Source organism: Phycodurus eques, chromosome 9, assembly GCF_024500275.1.
Source record: "Phycodurus eques isolate BA_2022a chromosome 9, UOR_Pequ_1.1, whole genome shotgun sequence".
Taxonomy (NCBI): domain Eukaryota; kingdom Metazoa; phylum Chordata; class Actinopteri; order Syngnathiformes; family Syngnathidae; genus Phycodurus; species Phycodurus eques.
In genome coordinates, this window is record NC_084533.1 from 5,268,453 (window position 1) to 5,288,173 (window position 19,721).

A 19,721-nucleotide genomic window follows, 5' to 3' on the forward strand; every position below is an offset into this window, starting at 1 on the left:
TCTTCGTTCTTTTTTGCCACTTCTTCTTCGCGGCTGGAGGACTAGGCATTGAAACTGAGAACCGACATTTTTTTTCCCCGGGAGAACCGGAACGTTAGTCCCGGTACCAATCTTAAAATAATCTTAAACTCACTGAGATGTTAAGACAAGCTAACCTACATATCCCAACCAATACACAAGCTAACTTACCAGGCTTACTAGGAAACGATGAGGACACAGTACACAATTGTGAGGCAGCCATGGAAGATGAATTGGCACAATCAGACTACAAATTACACCACAGGAAAACCCAGACATGACATTGTTTGCAGACGGGCACACTCACTTCAACTGAGACGCGGGACATGTAGTCGTGTTATATGCAATCAGGACACCAAACATAGGAGAAGAGAATGTATTTTCAATCCTAGAAGCAGAAAAACTACCACCACCACACTCGGCAGAACTCCATGAGTTCCATCGGGCATGTCAACTAGTGGAAGGTAAGACTGTAAACATATCCACGGACTCGGCCGATGTCTGCAGGGCACTGCTTGTAGACATGGTTGCATGGCAAAGAACTGACTTCCTGACGACCACAGGCACACTAGTGAAATACCACAAATTGCTAATGGAACTGGCAGAATCAGTAAAATTACCTAAAGCAGTCTTGCTCATCAAAGTAGCAGGCCACTCCAAAGCTGGTAAAGTTAAAGAACATGGTAATGTCATTGCCGACTTAGAAGCCAAGCAGGCTCCTGACTATCAAACCACACCTAGGCCACAATTGCTGTGTAAAATAGTAGACAATTTGCAAACACAAAGAGGACCAGCAGAAATAAAAGAACTCCAAGAGGCAGCTGTCCCAACCAAAAAACAACAGTGAAAAGAGAAAGGAGTAACCAAATCAGAGATCGATGGAATTTGTAGATCGCAGGAAGGGACAAAAGTAGCTCCTGGTGGCTTACTCCAAATTTTGCATTTCGAAAAGAACTGTGTCCGTACCATTGATCTGTCAACTTGCAGTTTTTCATATAGGGTACATAGCGCTCACACACACATCATGTTTGTGTATCATGTCTGATAGGGCCCCCTCAACATGGGGAGTTGATAGAAATTACTGGCTGCACGCTTACACAGCACTGCATACACGTTTTGTTTGATACATCCCATTACAGATACACACCCAGCTCTTCTCACAAACATTGTTGCATTACACTTAGTCGCGCAGATACAAGATCCGCACAAAATATCAACAGAGGGTACGTTGGGAAGTTCACTCCAGGCGTGCTCTGTGTGCCCTGTAACGTTCGGAAACTCAGGCCATTGTTGGAGTGTGCCGTTGAGTACAGGCAGAACTGATGCATTCAATATGGTGGACATACTGAAGTATCCCTGCCAATGGCCAACACATTCATTACAAAATGTATAGAAAATGGAGTGCGCTCTGTCTTTGAGTAACGCAATCTCGGTGCACGGTGAGTCCGTCGGACGGAATTTCCGAACGTACGGACAACGCAGCCAAGCTAGGATTGGTCCGAGGCTGCATTATGTCACAACAGGAAGTAGTCTTCCGACTATGAGAGACTATGATGGAAAAACGTCCGGGGTCTTTTACGCCCGGAGCTAATCGCGCTGAGGAAGCGCTGAACTTTCACCAACCTTATTGTTTGACTGTATTTTCAAATAAATTGTTAAACTTTTCATCCAGCCTAATCATTGAAGAATCACCTCGACCAGCATAAAAGAACCGGGTAATAGAGATTCGAACGCTCGCCTGGCTAAACCCGGGCCACGGCCTTTCTATGATCTCTTTTTACCTCTAACAGAATCAAAGCAATATTTGTTCCAAAATTAGTTTTTTTACATGGGTTTTTTCATGAACAGCAGTGAGCCGAAGTGCCACTGTATATAGAACGTGTCAGAACGTTCCGATCAAGCAGCACGTCTACTAATAGAATTGGCGAGAGTTGTGACAGGATAACTTGTGGTTGCTTCACCATGACAACCTGCCTGTTCACAATGACATTTCAAAAGGTGTAACAAGAAATTTCAAATAATCAGTACAGACAAAATTGATAGATGGTTGTGTGTGTGTAATGTGTTTTAAACTAACCACTTTCCACTTGTAGATGTCCAGGGATATGTGACTCGTATCCTTCTTTTTCTGGTACCTCAATGAAATCAGTGTCATCATCACAATCTTCAAATGATGAAGCCTTAATGTCAGAAGGAAATGTAATGCAATTAGCAAATGGAAAGCAACATACAGTCTCCTGATGTAAGTCATTTGTTTTGCATCTTTCATCTAAACAGTACATTGTTAAATACTTCAATAAAGTAAACCGAACTCAGTTTTGCTCCTGCTTTAGCGTGGATGCATGCTACCGTATGTTTTAAGATAGCATATGTTTTACCATGCCTGCGGCCAATAATACGGTGCGCCTAATGTATGTGTTAAATACAGAAATAGACCCAGTAACTGAGACTGCGCCTTTTAATACCTTGCCTTATGCCTTATGTTCGTGAAAATACGGTAAGTACAATATGTTTCTGTTTTTATTGGCCATTTCTGAATTTGAAGTTAGTTCATTCTGTGTTGTGACATAATCCCTAATATCGCTCCGTCACTTAATACATTTAACATTAACATCCGTAAACTAATTAGACAATTGTAGGTGCGTTTCCTAATTAATACAAGATGTACTAGCGGATCAGCTCTTGTCGCCGATGTTACGTGTGCTTCGCGGTTCCGCTGAGACCGCAACCAGGGACACGACCCGCAGCACCTCAACGAGAAAATACAAAAGACCAGTGCAACAAATATCTGATTGGATGAGCAAAAATGTTGCTTAAACGTAAGAGTAGCAATAGAGGATATCCGCTCCAGACGTGGGTAGAGTGGTCAAATATTGTACTCAAGAGTACTGTTACTTGAATAAAATGTGACTCAAGTAAAAAGTCATCCTCCCAGAAAATACTTGAATAAGAGTAAAAAGAACACACTGAAATAATTACTCAAGTATTGAGTAAATAGCACAAACAACTTATTTAATAATAATAATTAAAAAAATAACATTTGCAATTTACTGCACGGTGTTTTCTCAAGTGATGAGTGAGCTGAAATATCCACGCTTGGGCAGACAATGTCAGACAAATACTACAATACATGCAAGCTGTTTGTTTTTGTTCGTCTGAATGTAAACAAGAGGAGAGCACCGTTGCCTTCATGGTAACGACGACCTTCCCAAAATGGTGGCCATTTAGGCACTACGATCAGCCGGGCTGGTTTATCTCGTGTAAATACCTATGCCCAGGAAGTCCAATAGAAGACGTTGTGTGAGGTCATGTGACTTTCTTGTGTCGTTTGATTGGTGAACTAGACTTAAACGTCACTTGCGCTTAAAATAGATGGCGCAAACAGCGCCCAACGCGGAAGTCGAAGTTGTAGTCTCGCGCAAAAAATACTTGATAAATAAGCCATAACTGATCAATAAAAGCAGATAGCGACATTTAAATCATTGTAACGGAGTAAAAGTACCATTACCGCTACCTGCCAGCATTCAAGGAGTACGAAACAGCCTATGACGACGGCGACGGCGACGCCCCCGCCCCCCCAGGAAAAACTCATTGGATCTATACAATTCACGGAAATGGCCTATTTTGAGTTCAAAATGTCGATTTTTGCAGAAAAGCGACTGATTTGCATGTATTGGCTTTCAGGTGAAATTTCAAATTTAACCTGAAATGAACCTAAACTGATGAAAAGGTTCTTGAAATCTTTTACTGTGCATGTCCAACGTTTCAGCATTTTTTGCACAACTTGCAGTACTCTGAGAAGCATCTGCACCGACGGCAGAATTCACAACAGGTGTTTGAGCCAAGAAGCAACCAAAACATGTCCTTGCTCAATTAGAATTGGTACAGTGCTGTGAAAATGTATTGGCCCCCTTCTCAAATTATTATATTCCATTCATCCATTTTCTGAGCCGCTTATCCTCACAAGGGTCGCGGGAGTGCTGGAGCCTATCCCAGCTATCTTCGGGCAGGAGGCGGGGTACACCCTGAACTGGTTGCCAGCCAATCGCAGGGCACACATAAACAAACAACCATCCGCACTCACATTCACACCTAGGGGCAATTTAGAGACTTCAATTAACCTACTAGGCATGTTTTGGGGATGTGGGAGGAAACCGGAGTGCCCGGAGAAAACCCACGCAGGCACGGGAAGAACATGCAAACGCCACACAGGCGGGGCCGGGGATTGAACCCCGCTTCTCAGAACTGTGAGGCAGATGCTCTAACCAGACGGCCACCGTGCCGCCCAAATTCTTATGTTTTTGCATATTTTCCCCACTTTGTTTAAGATCAAACAAATGTAAATATCAAATACAACCCAAGTGAACTTAAAATGCTGTTTTTAAATGGTGACTACATTCATAAAGGGAAAAAACTAAGTTACTTGGCCCTGTGTGCAAAAGTAATTACTCCACTTATTAAATCATGAATTAATTGTGACTAATCACAATTTTTGGTTAATTTTCACTGATCACACCCAAACTTGATTACCTCCAGACCTGTCAAAAAATAAATCACCCGACAAAAATCAAGTCAGACAAAAGATCTAAAAAAGATTAGAGACAAGATTAAAGTTGAGTTCAAACATGGTGGTGGTAGTGTGATAGTCTTGGGCTGCTTAGCTCCTTCAGGACCTGGACAGCAGCAATATAATGATCCAAAACACACCAGCAAGTCAACTTGTGAATGCTTTAAAAAAACAAAATGAAGGCTTTGGAGTGGTCAAAGTCCAGACTTGCATCTGATTGAAATGCAGTGGCATCACCTTAAAAAAGGCCTTTCATGCTCGAAAACCCTCCAGTTTTGCTTAATTCAAACAGTTTTGCAAGGAAGAGTGGGCCAAAATATCTCCACAGAGATGTGAAAGGGTTTAGGGGGCCATCAAATCTTCACACAGGGCCAGCTAACTTATATAATAGTTCTTTTTCCATAATAAATGAAAACACCATTTAAAAACAGCATTTTAAGTTCACTTGGCTTATATTTTTCTGATACATTTGTTTGACAATTTTAAACAAAGTGGGGAAACTATGTAAAAATATAAGAATTTGAGATTTATCACAGCACTGTATTTAAACATTCTTTCAACATGCTGTTCACATTTCGACATCATGAGATCCTACCTAACAATAGATCAACAGTAGCTCACCACTGCGAGGCTTCAAACAGGATGTTTTCAGATGGATTTGGCTATTGAACTTGGCTATTGAGTGACAGACATTAGCACATTGCAAAAAAGACACAAACAAACCAGAAGAGTCACAGAAAGAGACTGAAGTGGACGTACTTCGAAATGTATTGGTCTATTAAACGCCTATTCAAATTTTGCAATTTAGCTCCTTTTTAGAGAACACAAAGTTATGCAAAACATACTGAAACATTGAACATCCATCCATTTCCCCACACCTATCCGGAGGTTGGTTCACGGGGACAGCAGACAAAGCAAAGCCCAGACTTTCCTCTCCCCAGCCACTTTTTCCAGACTTCCAGGGGAATCCTGAGTCATTCCCTGGCCAGCCAAGAGTCATGGTCTCTCCAACTTGCCCCGTGTCTTCCCCAGGCCTTCCTCCCGGTGAGACGTGCCCTGAACACCCCACCAAGTATGTGTCGTGCAGGCAGGCAGGCAGCTTGCCTTGCCTTGAAAATTGCCTTACCTTGAAAATTTAATTGAAAATTTAATTGAAAAATCTGCAAAAAGCAGAAATTTTCAAGTGGTGGCATAAGAAAAGTTAAGTTGTTCAGAAAAATGTATAATGATTGTACAAAATAGGTGGCACGGTGGCCGACTGGTTAGAGCGTCAGCCTCACAGTTCTGAGGACCCGGGTTCAATCCCCGGTCCCGCCTGTGTGGAGTTTGCATGTTCTCCCCGTGCCTGCGTGGGTTTTCTCCGGGCACTCCGGTTTCCTCCCACATCCCAAAAACATGCATTAATTGGAGACTCTAAATTGCCTGTAGGTGTGAATGTGAGTGTGAATGGTTGTTTGTTTGTTTGTATGTGCCCCGCGATTGGCTGGCAACCAGTTTAGGGTGTACCCCGCCTCCTGCCCGATGACAGCTGGGATAGGCTCCAGCACGCCCGCGACCTGAGTGAGGAGAAGCGGCTCAGAAAATGGATGGATGGATGGTACAAAATATGTCTAAATTACTGAAAAATATAATGATTGATAGTATAAAATATGTCTAAATTACTGGTCAGATACAGGTTCAAAAAAACCTGATAAACCAAATGTACTGTAAATATCCACCGGATGGTGCCAAAGTAAAGGTCCAACAAGTCTTTAACAGACATGCCAATGCAGTCTTATACTCATTTGTAATATGGTGTTCAGTCACTAATAAGCTTGATAGACACACTATATATAGGCTTTAATTACTTGTGCTGTGATCACTAACAACAACATATACTAACATATCAACTCACAGGTTCTTACAGGTGTTTAGCACCACTCGTCAATAACACTGCCTTGCTCATTTTCTCACATCCTGTCCTGCCCTCTTCTGTCCTCTCTTATCTGGTTCTCTTGGTTAGTTATTGCATGTCCTCACCAGGTGCCCCCCACCCCCATCTACAAATAACTGTTGTCATGTTACTTGTGTTCAAATATCTAGACTATCTCACTCTTGTTCTGCAGTGGTTCTCACCCCTAGTCACCTTGTCCACTTTATCCCTCTGTCTGTCCCCTAAAACACTTTTCTCTCCGTCTGCATTTTCAATAAACATCAGAATAATCTATATATATATTTTTAAATAAACAGAGGGAGTATTTCAAACTCTCCTGGTGCACAGCAAAACTGTTCAAGCACAAAAATGCATCTGAACAGGACAGGTTTAAAAATAAATAAAGAAATAAACAAACAAATAAATAATTTTTTTTTTTTTTTTTTTAAAAGAGGCTGATGAGTATAATCCCCCTATACTTGGAACTTCTTAAAAGGGATACCACCACCTCTGTCTGCCAATCAAGAGGCACTGTTTCCGATGTCCACACTGATGTTGTAGTACCGTATGACCCAGGACAGCCACAAAACATGCAGAGCCTTAAGGAACTCCAGATGAATCTTATCCACCCCTGGGGCTCTTCCACTGAGTAGCTTTATACCTCAGTGATTTGAACTACCAGAGATAGGAGAGCCAGTCTCGGATTCACAGACTCTGTTTGTTCATAAAATGCGTTTCAGTGGAACACATTTGCAAACATCTGCATTTACATTGGAAAAGTACGATAAAATATTTTGCCCATTTTCTGACATGTTACGGACCAAACCAGTAACCAGAATCATAATCAATGTATGTTTGTGCATTTTTTGCACTGTCAATTTGAAATAATGTTTTTGAATAAAGGAATGGAAAAGTAACAGTCTTTTTAAAATCCAAATGATCAATTAATGTAAAATAGGGGTCACCAACGCGATGACCGCCGGCACGCTATGAGTCGCCTGTGAGCCTGTTCTAAAAATAGTGCACCTGGACGATGGATTTTTTTTTTTTTTTTTGTATTGCTATTCTAAAAAACGTTTTTTTAAAAAGCACCACTTGACAGTGTGCTGCATCAAGCATTGTTTTGTTGATATTCTTTTTAAATTGGTGTAAATTTGGAAATGACTATCAAAAAAAACAAAAGGTCATATTGTAGCACATGACCAAACCCTAGCCTACGTGGAGAGAAGCTAACAGGCACAATGACATTGAGATGATTTAACCCCCCAAAAACATGGCAGACAAAAGAACAAGAACATAACTTTCACAGTGAATGGGAGGACAAATTCTTTTTTTACCACTGTGAAAAAATCCTGCGTGTGTCTCTAAAGACGTCAATGGCGTTTTTTTACGAGGATGGGTGGGGAAGGGTCTTGTGCACTTTATGTGCAATTGTCAAAGCCTCTGGATAACTGCAATGAGGAATGGAACCCAGTAGAGGGTAACAATGCCTTGAGGTCAACGTCCATCCCTCAGAGGAAGAAGAGGAAGAAGGAGGAGGCGTGATGCATGAGACAATGAGAAAATGACGGAAAGAGAGAAGACAAAATGAAAAAAAATCTACAAAGACAAAAAAAAGCTTTCAGTACTAGAAATGTATTACGCCAAGGCCAGAAAAATATTCCTCGCATTAGCTACATTTAGCGAGCAAAAATGCTCCTTAAATCCTTGTTACATAAAAACATAATTTAGTCCCACTAGTTCACATTACAATGTGACATCTGTTGCGAGTACTGATTTGAATTTTTCATTTACAGCTCGTCCATCTTGCAGTAATTCAACACCCGCGAGTCGAACGTCTTTGAGGATTGCGACTAAGTCATGTTTTTTTTTGTTACCCTTGCAAAACACGTCATCCATAAAAACTATTCTCTAATAATCCTATGTATCTTTAAAAACTTACAGGTTATGCATCCAGCAGACGTTTGACTCCCATTCCAGTACGCAGTGCAAACAAAAAAGGTAATTGAAAGCTTTTTTCTCTCCACATCCCACTACAGCAATTTCAACAATGTATTTTTATAGTAATAGTAGTTTTAAACTGCACAGGTTGTGCTTCGAGCAGAAGTAGGGTCTGGTTTCAAGGACAATGACAACCACACAAGATCCTATTTACCACCACCAAAGAATAAAATCCAGATGTGGATAAAACTTTGTTAGATTTTATGCGGAAGGTAATAAAAACCTGGACTACTGAGCAAACGGTAGAGGAGGACAATTAGGAGGAAGAAAATGCAAGTGCGGGAGCCCCATTTGTTCATGCATTTTTGTCTAATGTAAATTCTGAACATAGTTATACTTGTAAATAAAGTATTTTTTGTCAAAAGTACTTTCTCAGTGTTGTTTTATTTTCAGATGTTTGAGATTTTCATTTAAGAAAAAAAATATTGGTGTCAAAGTCATTGTTTTGCTTGATGTGTCTCCAAAAAGGCTGTTTTCTGTTTTTTTTCCTCCAGAAACGGATTTGGCTGGAAGTAACCTATATTTGACTGCTGATTACTGAAGTTGGTATAAACTAGTGACAAACTTTTTTGCTGTTGAAAGGAGATAGTCTGATCTTTCTTTTGGTGGTTTTGGTGTTTACATAGTCATAGTACACAATATTCTGTGGGGCTTGAAAAATGAGTGAAATTGCTCCAAAATGCCTGGCAATCTAGGGGTTCCCTGCTCAGGAAACGGCTGGCACTGAATGAGTTAATCTATTAGGAGCAAGGTCATGGAAAGGCTAATTACGGAAACATGCCTTGAGACTGAACTTTTATGTATTTGTGTTTTATAAAAAGTTAAGTGATGACAAATATGCATTCATATACAACAATTAGATGTTCCGATACACCCTCTACCCGAGCACCTAAATAGCACTTTTAAACAAGAATGATGCTGTGATGATTTTGTTTTGTTTTTTGAAAACAAGAAATAATTGTGTGCTGCATTGGACAACTGCTATCCTGACTTAAATTGTCTCTCGACAAGTTAGATGGGACTACATTTAAAAATCCATTCAATCTTATGAACTGAAATTTAAACGTACTAGATTGTGATGGGCATTCAGTGCACTGGCTATTTATATGCTAATGTGCACTTGGCCTGCCAAGGTCTGGCAAATAATTACCGCATAGGAAAGGGAGAGAGTGTGTGTGTGTGTGAGAAGGGGTGGGGTGGTATGGGTCGGGGGTATAGTCAGTGTGGGGTTATCATAGCACATTAGGGGGGGAAACAGAAAAGAGGAAGGAAGATAATGATGGGAGCATAAGGTGAGTTTTTAAGATTTAGCCTTAATAGATTTGAAAATAAAAGAGTCAAGATGTGATCGTAGATTTTAAGACTTAATTTTGGAAATATAAAAAAAAAAATACAGCTTTGGAGCATTATCCTGGCTCCATATTGACCACCCTTCTTGGATGAATTGGTAGAATGAATCATAATTAGTTGACTTCCTGGCACAGACGGATTTTAAGCAAAGTGTATAAATTAGACTTTAGACCGATTTTATAGGCCTTATTGGTATCGGCCGATAATTAGCATTTTATGCCGATCGGCTGATCGGTTTTAATGCCATAATTCCGTAAAAGTCTGAAATCTGAAATGTAGCTGAACCCTGCAACATGACAATGACCCTAAACATACCAGTAAATACACAAAGAACTGCCAGAAAACTGAGGAGTGGTGAGTCCTGGAATGACCCAGTCAACGCCCAGATCTCAATCCCATTAAGATGGTGACTCATGCAAGAAACCCCTCAAACATCACACAGGATAAAGCATTCTGAATAGAGGAGTGGAGCAAACTTTCTTCACTGAAGTTATTGCAGCCAAAGGAGTTAACACGAGGTATTAGGAGGTTGGGTGTCCTACCTTTTTCCCCAGTGAGAATACACATTTATGTTATCTTTTGTTTAATGAGTGAAATATTTTTATTTTTAGTAAAAATATATATATATTTTTTTAGTGTATATATATCAGAATCAGAATCATCTTTATTTGCCAAGTATGTCCAAAACACACAAGGAATTTGTCTCCGGTAGTTGGAGCCGCTCTAGTACAACAGACAGTCAATTTACAGAACACTTTGAGGACATGAAGACATTGACAAAAAACAATTGTGCAAAAAGATGCAGAGTCCTTTAGCACTTAGAGCAGTTCGAACGACTAATATTGCAATAGTCCGGTGCAATGACCATTGTGCAAAGGGCGCTGAGACTTCAAGGAGTGTATGCGGTTTAAAGTGACGAGTAGTGCGATAATCTGGGACAATGTCGGTTGTGCAAATGTTACAGATACTCCTCAATCAGTGTGCAAATGGAGCAGATGCTACTCTGGCATGAGTGGCCAGTATATGCAAATAGTGCAGCATGGCGAGACAACTACAGTGAGCGTACGAGTAATACATAATTGGCCCCACAGAAATGTGACAACGAACTCAAGTAAAAAAATTGCCAGCTTGTTGTAATGGAATTATAGGTTAGGTGTTTAAGAAGTTGATCGCAAGAGGGAAGAAGCTGTTGGAATGTCTACTAGTTCTAGTTTGCGTTGATCGGTAGCGCCTACCTGAGGGAAGGAGCCGGAAGAGCCGGTGACCGGGGTGCAGACAGTCCGAGAGGATTTTGCACGCCCTTGTCTTAGTTCTGGCAGCGTGCAAGTCCTCAATGGTGGGTAGGGGGGTACCGACAATCCTTTCAGCAGTTTTGATTGTCCGTTGCAGTCGGAGTTTGTCCTTTTTTGTAGCAGCACCAAACCAGACTGTGATGGAAGAACCCAGGACTGATTCGATGACCGCTGTGTAGAACTGTCTCAGCAGCTCCGGTGGCAGGCCGTGCTTTCTCAGAAGCCGCAGGAAGTACATCCTCTGCTGGGCCTTTTTGAGGACAGAGTTGATGTTGGTCGCCCACTTCAGGTCCTGAGAGATTGTAATTCCCAGGAACTTGAAGGTCTCGACGGTTGACACAAGGCAGCTGGACAACGTGAGGGGCAGCTGTGGCGAAGGATGCCTCCTGAAGTCCACGATCATATCTACAGTCTTGAGCGTGTTCAGCTCCAGGTTGTGTCGGCCGCACCACAGCTCCAGCCGCTCCGCTTCCTGTCGATATGCAGACTCGTCACCGTCCTCGATGAGGCCGATGACAGTGGTGTCATCAGCAAACTTCAGGAGTTTGACAGTCGGGTTCGCTGAGGTGCAGTCGTTCGTGTGGAGAGAGAAGAGCAGCGGAGAGAGGACACAACCTTGGGGCGCCCCAGTGCTGATGCTGCGTGTGGATGAGGTGGCCTCCCCCAGGCTGACCTGCTGTGTCCTGCCCGTCAGAAAGCTGTAAATCCACTGGCAGATGGCAGGTGAGACGCTGAGCTGGAGAAGCTTGGTTGAAAGGAGTTCAGGGATGATGGTGTTGAACGCTGAGCTGAAGTCCACGAACAGGATCCTTGCGTAGGTCCCTGCACTGTTGAGGTGTTCTAGGATGAAGTGCAGTCCCATGTTGACGGCATCATCCGCAGACCTGTTCGCTTGGTAGTCAAACTGCAGCGGGTCCAGCAGGGGACCTGTGACACTCTTGAGGTGGTCCAGCACGAGACGTTCAAAGGACTTCATGACCACAGATGGTCAAAGTGACAGGCCTGTAGTCATTCAGACCCGAGATTGCACGTTTCTTGGGGACTGGAATGATGGTGGAGCGTTTGAAACAGGATGGAACTTTGCACATTTCCAAAGATCTATTGAAGATCTGAGTGAAGACTGGAGCGAGCTGGTCTGCGCAGACTTTGAGGCAGGATGGGGACACATGGTCCGGGCCTGCCGCTTTGTTAATCTTCTGTTGTTTGAAGATGCGTCTCACATCCTGTTCATGGATGGTTAACGCAGAAGTCAGAGGTGTGGTTGTGGTCGTGGGTGCTGCCGGGTGGGTGTGTGGTGTGAAACTGTCCTTTTCAAATCTTCAGTAGAAGGTATTCAAGTCGTTGGCTAGTGTGCTATTGTTCTCAGCTTGGGGGGATCGTCGCTTGTAATTAGTCAGCGTTTGGAATGAATGCCAGACTGATTTAGAGTCGTTTGCTCTAAACTGGTTTTCCAACTTTGCTGCATAGATCCTCTTTGCAATGTTAATTTCTTTCGTCAGCTGGTTTCTAGCTCGATTATACAGGGCCCTGTCCCCGCTCTGATATGCGTCCTCCTTAGCTTGGCGAAGGTGCTTAAGTTTAGCAGTGAAAAACGGCTTGTTGTTTTTGAATGTGCGAAATGGTTTTGTTGGTACACAAACCTCTTAACAGAAACTGATATAGGATGTGACAGTGTCCGTATATTCATCCAGGCTGCCAGCTGAATTTTCAAAGACACTCCAGTCTGTGCAGTCTAAACAGCTTTGAAGTTCCATCTTGGCTTCATTGGTCCACTTTTTGACTGTTTTTGCTGTAGGCTTCGCACATTTAAGTTCTTGCCTGTATGTCGGTATTAAGTGAATTAAGCAGTGATCAGACGAGCCCAGGGCTGCACGAGGTATAGCACAGTATGCGTTTTTTACCGTAGTGTAGCAGTGGTCTAAAGTATTATTTTCCCTGGTAGGACAGTCGATGTGCTGCTTGTATTTAGGGAGTTCGTGGTTGAGTTTAGCTTTGTTAAAGTCCCCGAGAATAATGAGGGGTGAGTCCGGGTGTTTTTTTTTTCAATTTCGTTGACTTGTTCGGCGAGCGTTAGCAATGTGGCGTTCGTGTTAGCTTGAGGCGGAATATAGACTCCAGCCAGTATGAACGATGCAAACTCACGTGGCGAGTAGAATGGTTTACAGTTTAAGAATAGCGACTCCAAATGCGGGCTGCAGTGTGTGCTGAGTACCGTGACGTCCGTACACCATTTTTCGTTGATATGGAGGCATATCCCGCCGCCCTTTGTTTTCCCCGATGAGTCCATGTCGCGGTCCGCTCGTTGAATGTTGAAGCCGGGAAGCATGACGGCGCCATCGGGTACAGCGTCGCAAAGCCAGGTCTCCGTGAAGCACATGGCCGCGGAACGTCCGAAGTCTTTACTGGTCTTTAACAGAAGATGAAGCTCGTCCATTTTGTTGGGTAGAGAGCGTACATTCGCGAGGTGGATCGACGGGAACGCCAATCTGTGTCCTCTCTTGCGGAGTTTCACCTGAATGCCGGCTCGCTTCCCTCTGTGGTGCCGCTTCCGTCTCCATGCGGCGAAAACCGCGGACGCCGCTCCGGTGATTAACACGGGGAAAAAACTGAACGGATATTCGAAAGTTGGTGACAGACAGTCCGGAGTAGCCTCCGTGATGGTTAGCAGGTCTCCCCTTGTGTAAGTGAGTCGTGTAAGGTCTCCAAAGACGGACGAAAAACACAAAAACAAAGACAATACTAGAGAGCGCGTTACCGAGGCGACCACACTGGTAGGCGCCATCTTATTATTATTATTATTTTTTTTTTGAAGTCCTGGACCACATACAGACAGCACTGGAGTTGAATGCTGCATAATGCTTGCCTGGCAGGCTTATAGAAGGCTTTGTGTTATATTCAAGAACAATCTTCCAATTTGCATGAAAAGAAAAGTTTCCGATCACTGTATTTTACCAGTCCTCACTAACGGTAGTGAAACTAGGACTACGAATGTCAAAGTTATACAAAGGCTCCATGTAACCCACAGGAACATGGAACGCCAAATGTTGAAAATAAGCATTCGCGACAAGATGCGGTTGGAGATCAGACGTGAGTTACCGACATAATTAAAAAAATAAAAACCCTTAAATGGCAATGGGCTGGCCACGGTACCCGAAGAGCTGACAAAAGGTGGACCACACCAACTATCAGTTGCATACCACTGGGTACAAAGCGGCCACGGCATAGACCTAAAAGTAGATGGATAGATAAAATTATTAAACACACCATAATACACTGGCAACAAATTGCAAACTGCCGTAGTAGTGAAGAGGCCTGCATCCTGCAGTGGATAGAAAATGGCTGACGATGATGACGTGTGTGTGTATATATATATATATATATATATATATATATATATATATATATATACGTACATACATATATATATATATATATATATACGTACGTACATACATACATATATATACAGGAAGTCCTCGACTTTGTGATTGTGTCATCGGACTTGTGGCTGCATGTCTTGGACACTCGGGTGAATAGAGGGGCGGAGCTTGTCAAGCTATCACCACCTGGTGGTGAGTTGGCTCTGCTGGGAACATTTGGCAGAATCCCCTGTCAGAAGGAGTTTCAACTCCCACCTCCGACAGAACTTTGCTCATGTTCCGGGGGAGGCGGACAATGTTCCGCACCTCCATTGCTGAGGCGGCCGACCGGAGCTGTGGACGTAATGTAATGTGATACGTAATGTGCCTGTTGTGGCGGTAATTCCCGAACCCGTTGGTGTCCAGGGATGGCGTCAAGCTGCAGGATTCCTATGGGGCCTTTTTGGCCTGTGGGACTCTTGAGGCAGCTGATGGGTACCGGCTGGCCAAGCGGAATGCAGCTTTGGTGGTCGCTGAAGAAAAAACTCGGGGATGGAAGGAGTTTGGTGAGGGCATGGAGAAAAACTTCCGGACGGCTTCAGGGAAATTCTGGTCCACCATCCAGGGTCTTAGGAGTGGGAAGCAGTGGACCATCAACAGTGTGTATATAGTGGGGATGGCGCACTGCTGACCTCGACTCAGGACGTTGTGAGTCGGTGGGGAGCATACTTTGAAGACCTTCTCAATTCCCCCGACACGTCTTCCCATGAGGAAGCAGAGTCTGGGGTCTCTCTCAGGCGGGTTCTCCTATCTCTGGGGTTGCGGTAACAGAGCTGGATATAAATCTCCTTGGTGGCAAGGCCCCAGGGGATGGATGATCCTCAAGATACTAAAGGCTGCTGGAGAGGAGGGTCTCAGATTCAGGAGGAGCAGTGTGGTTTTCGTCCTGCCCGTGGAACAGTGGACCAGCTCTACACCCTCAGCAGGGTCCTTGAGGGTGTATGGGAGTTCGCCCAACCAGTCTTTTGTGGACTTAGAGAAGGCGTTCGACCGTGTCCCTCCGGGAGCTCTGTGCAGGGGGTGCTTCGGGAGAATGGGGTACCGAATCCCCAGATACAGGCTGTCCCTGTACGACCAGTATCAGAGTTTGCTCCGCATTGTGGCAGTAACTCGGACTCGTTTCCGGTGAGGGTTGGACACCGCTGCCCTTTGTCACCGATTCTGTTCATTACCTTTATGGTCAGAATTTCTTGGCGCAGCCGAGAGGTAGAGGCCACCAGTTTGGTGGCCTCTGTGCTTTTTGCAGATGACGTGGTTCTGCTTCTGGTTCGGCTTCATCAAGCCGTGATCTCAAACTCTCACTGGAGCGGTTCGCAGCAGAGTGTGAAGCGGCTGGGATAAAAATCAGCACCTCCAAATCTGAGACCATGGTCCTCAGTCGGAAAAGGCTGGCGGGGATGAGATCATGCCCCAAGCGGAGGAGTTCAAGTATCTTGGAGTCTTGTTCACGAGTGAGAGAAGAACGGAACGGGAGACGGATCAGCAGTGATACGGACTTTGTGTCGGTTCGTTGTGGTGAAAAAGGAGCTAAGTCGAAAGGCGACGCTCTCAATTTACCGGTCGATCTACCTTCCTACTCTCACCGTTGGTCACGAGCTGTGGGTCGTGACCGAAAGAACAAGATCCCGGATACAACCAACCAAAATGAGTTCCCTCTGCAGGGTGTCCGGGCTCTCCCTTTGAGAAGGGTGAGAAGCTGGGTTATCCGGGAGGACCTCAGAGTAGAGCCGCTGCTCCTCCACATTGAGAAGAGCCAGATGAGATGGCTGGGGCATCTGATTAGGATGCCTCCCGGACGCCTCCCTGGTGAGGTGTTCCGGGCAAGTCGCACCAGGAGGAGACCCCGGGGATGACCCAGGACATGCTGGAGAGACTATATCTCCCAGCTGCCCTCGGAACGCCTCGGGATCCCCCCTGGAAGAGCTGGATGCAGTGGCTGGGGAGAGGGAAGTCTAGGCATCGCTGCTAAAGCTACTCCCCCCGCGACCCAACCTTTGATAAGCGGAACAAAACGGAAGGATGGATGGAATCAATAAAGGATGCATCAGTTTATATTCCTGTCAAGCCAAACACATGTAACATCTAAATAACCGTAAGAAAATCAATTTACTGTACCATCCAAAACAATAAGAAATTCTCAATTTATTTGAGCTTTGTTACCTTTGCTTCTTCTGTTATTGAATCCTGTTCCTCCTTATTATCAATATGTGAAGCATAAAGTAGAGGACTTCTTAAAGGTCCCATCAAATCCCCCCCCCGTATCAAATATTCTGCCAAGTATACCGTCTTTACACACATTTTGTTGCCCACAAATAAACCTTCCCTCTGCTGTGTTGTCCACATGCTTGGGGTCATTGTCCATTTGGAAGATAAACTCAAGGCTACTGGTATCCATGATAAAACCCACACAGGCATCAGGACAACATGCAAATGCTGCACAGGCCAGGAATGAAAAAGAGCCCTTCTTACTGAAGCTTGCAGCAAGGGAATATTTTATCACCAATACGGTGTGATTTTGCACATCTCATATCTATTTCCATTTTGCTCTTTGATTGTTACTGTCTCCCAAGAAATTGATCCCACACTAATGAGGAAAAAGCTTTCCCTCCTCGTCTCTCCAACTACACTGTTTCACTGTTCAATTGCACTCCTCTGACACAAACACACATGGCTCCTTTGCCTCAAGGGAGTAGTCAGTTCCTTTGATCTGTCAAGGGACATCTTTATATCACTAATCTTCTGTGGCAGGTCTATTAGCCAACCCAGAGCTTCCCAAACCATTTTCTGTCAAGAAGAGTTTTCTCAGCTGTCTCGTCAACAAACCCTTTCTATCTTGACCAGATCAGCCATAAAAATGTCATTATAAATTCTCACCATTTCAAATATGAAATAAGACTTCTTTATTTTACATGGAACACACTGAACTAGCTTAAGACACAAAATTATGATTCTGGAAGGAGCCACCTTAAAAAAAGGATAATTGGTTTGCGGCACCCATGAGTGATATATTTGTTCAGGGACCACAAAGAACACAAGAAGATCCATCCCACAGCCTGATGACCCCAGCAGATCCAGTAATTATAACATGAAAAACCAGCTTCATACATACTGTACAATCAAAGACCCCTAATAAAGTTGGTGCCTGCACTGACTGGTTAAATTATATTCCAATAACAAGATAGACTTTTATAAATAATTACAATTAATCGTCATATGTTTGTCACGCAATGTTATTTATAAAAATCTCAACTATATTTACAGTATATTCAGGGGTGGACTGGGACAAAAACTAAACAAAATAATAAAAAAAACAAAAAACGGCCGTGGCACTTTTGGCTTAGAAAAAAAGTATTTGTAATAAAAAATGTTAACATTCATCAATTTTCTTCACAAAGCCCCAAATCTTTGGCGGTATTCATACAGCGGCTGAAGTATTTAACACGTCACAATTTTTCTCACTAAATGTATTTCCAAAGGTGCTATTGACATGAAAATTTCACAAGATGTTGGTAACAACCCAAGCAATCCATATATACAAAAAAGTAGAACAAATAAGCTCAGAAATTAAGTTGTGTGTAATATTGTGAAATTACACAGGGAAAAAGTATTGAACACATGAAGAAAGGGAGGTGCAAAAAGGCATGGAAAGCCAAGACCAGACACGGTCTGCTCTCTGTATTTGCAAAAGTGGTAGACAAACGTATCAGCAGTCAACTCAATGCTTTTCAACCAAAAGAACAAGGAAAATTTCGCAGAGGTTTTAGCACAATGGACCATATTCAAACTGTTCAACAAATAATCGAACGACACCACGAGTACAGCCTGCCGCAATGTGCCACATTCATCGACTACAAAAAAAAAGCTTCTGACTACAACGGCCGTATCAGATTGTGGTCTAATATCTAGACCAGACATGCCCAAAGTCCGGCCCCCGGGCCAAATCCGGCCCGTGTTCATATTTCCACTGGCCCGAAGCCTCGGTCATAAAACCAATAATATGTGGCCCGGCAGTGCAAAATACACGCGCAATTTTATATTTCACCACAGGATGGCAGTAAACTTGTGGCTGAACTCTCGCAGGGCCGTTTTGTTCATGATCTGTTTTTTGCCCATTTTTAAAATGGCAACTGGAAGTAAGAAAAGGAAAGTTGATAGCGAGGGCCGACGTTTCCAGGACAAATGGAAGTCTTAATATTTTTTCACTGAGTTTCGAAACAACTGCGTCTGCCTAATTTGCCAAGAGACTGTGGCTGTGTTCAAGGAGTTCAATATAAAGAGGACACGACCAGACGGAACATGCTAATTACGACAAGCTAACTGGGAACGAACGCAGTGAAAAATTTAAGCAACTGGAAGCTGGTTTAACGGCACAGCAACACTTTTTCAGAAGAGCCAGTGAGTCGAATGAAAATACAACAAAGGCAAGCTATGAGGTGGCAACGCTGATTGCCAAGCACTGCAAACCTTTTACTGAGGGTGAATTTATTAAAGACTGTGATGAAAATGGTGGAGAACATTTGTCCTGAGAAAAAGTAACAGTTCGCCAATGTTTTCCTGGCTCGTAGCACTGTGATATTAATATCTTCTGATATTAAGAGACAGTTGGACGCAAAAGGAGTGGAGTTTGAATTTTTTTCGTGAGCCTGTGGCGAAAGCACGGATGCATCCGACAGCGCTCAGTTACTGATTTTTTTTTAGAGGACTGGACAGTGAAATTAACGTGCGTGAAGACCTACTTGACCTCCAGAGCCTTCACGACCAAACAAGAGGGAAATGTTTATTTGCTTCTGTTTGTTCCGCCGTACATGACATAAAATTAAAGTGGAATAAAATCACGGAGATTATTACGGATGGCGCACCTGCCATGGTTGGCGAGCACAGTGGATTATCAACCCGAGTGGTTAACAAAGAAAGCGAAGAAGGACGTAAAGCTATAAAACTCCATTGTATTATTCACCAAAACGTTCTATGTGCCAAACCGTTTCCGTGGATCTCAGTGACGTTCCAGCCCACCTGCAGCTGGAGCTCATTGAGCTGCAGTGTGACACAGAGTGTCGCAGCCGGTACCAACAACTCCCTCGTCAACTTTTACCAGCAGCTGGATAAAGACAGGTTCCAAGAGATTCGTACATTTGCTAAGAAAATGTTGAGCTTGTTTGGCT

The 19,721-nt window shown here is 43.5% G+C and overlaps 1 protein-coding gene across 1 annotated transcript in view; it reads right to left on the minus strand.

The window, feature by feature from the left end:
* The window catches only part of uvssa (UV-stimulated scaffold protein A), a 125,937-nt gene that overhangs the window by 43,980 nt on the left and 62,236 nt on the right, over positions 1–19,721 (minus strand). The window contains exon 9 of the mRNA XM_061685342.1: positions 2,096–2,198. Coding sequence (XP_061541326.1) covers positions 2,096–2,198 — 103 coding nt within the window. The remainder of the gene's footprint in view (positions 1–2,095; positions 2,199–19,721) is intronic.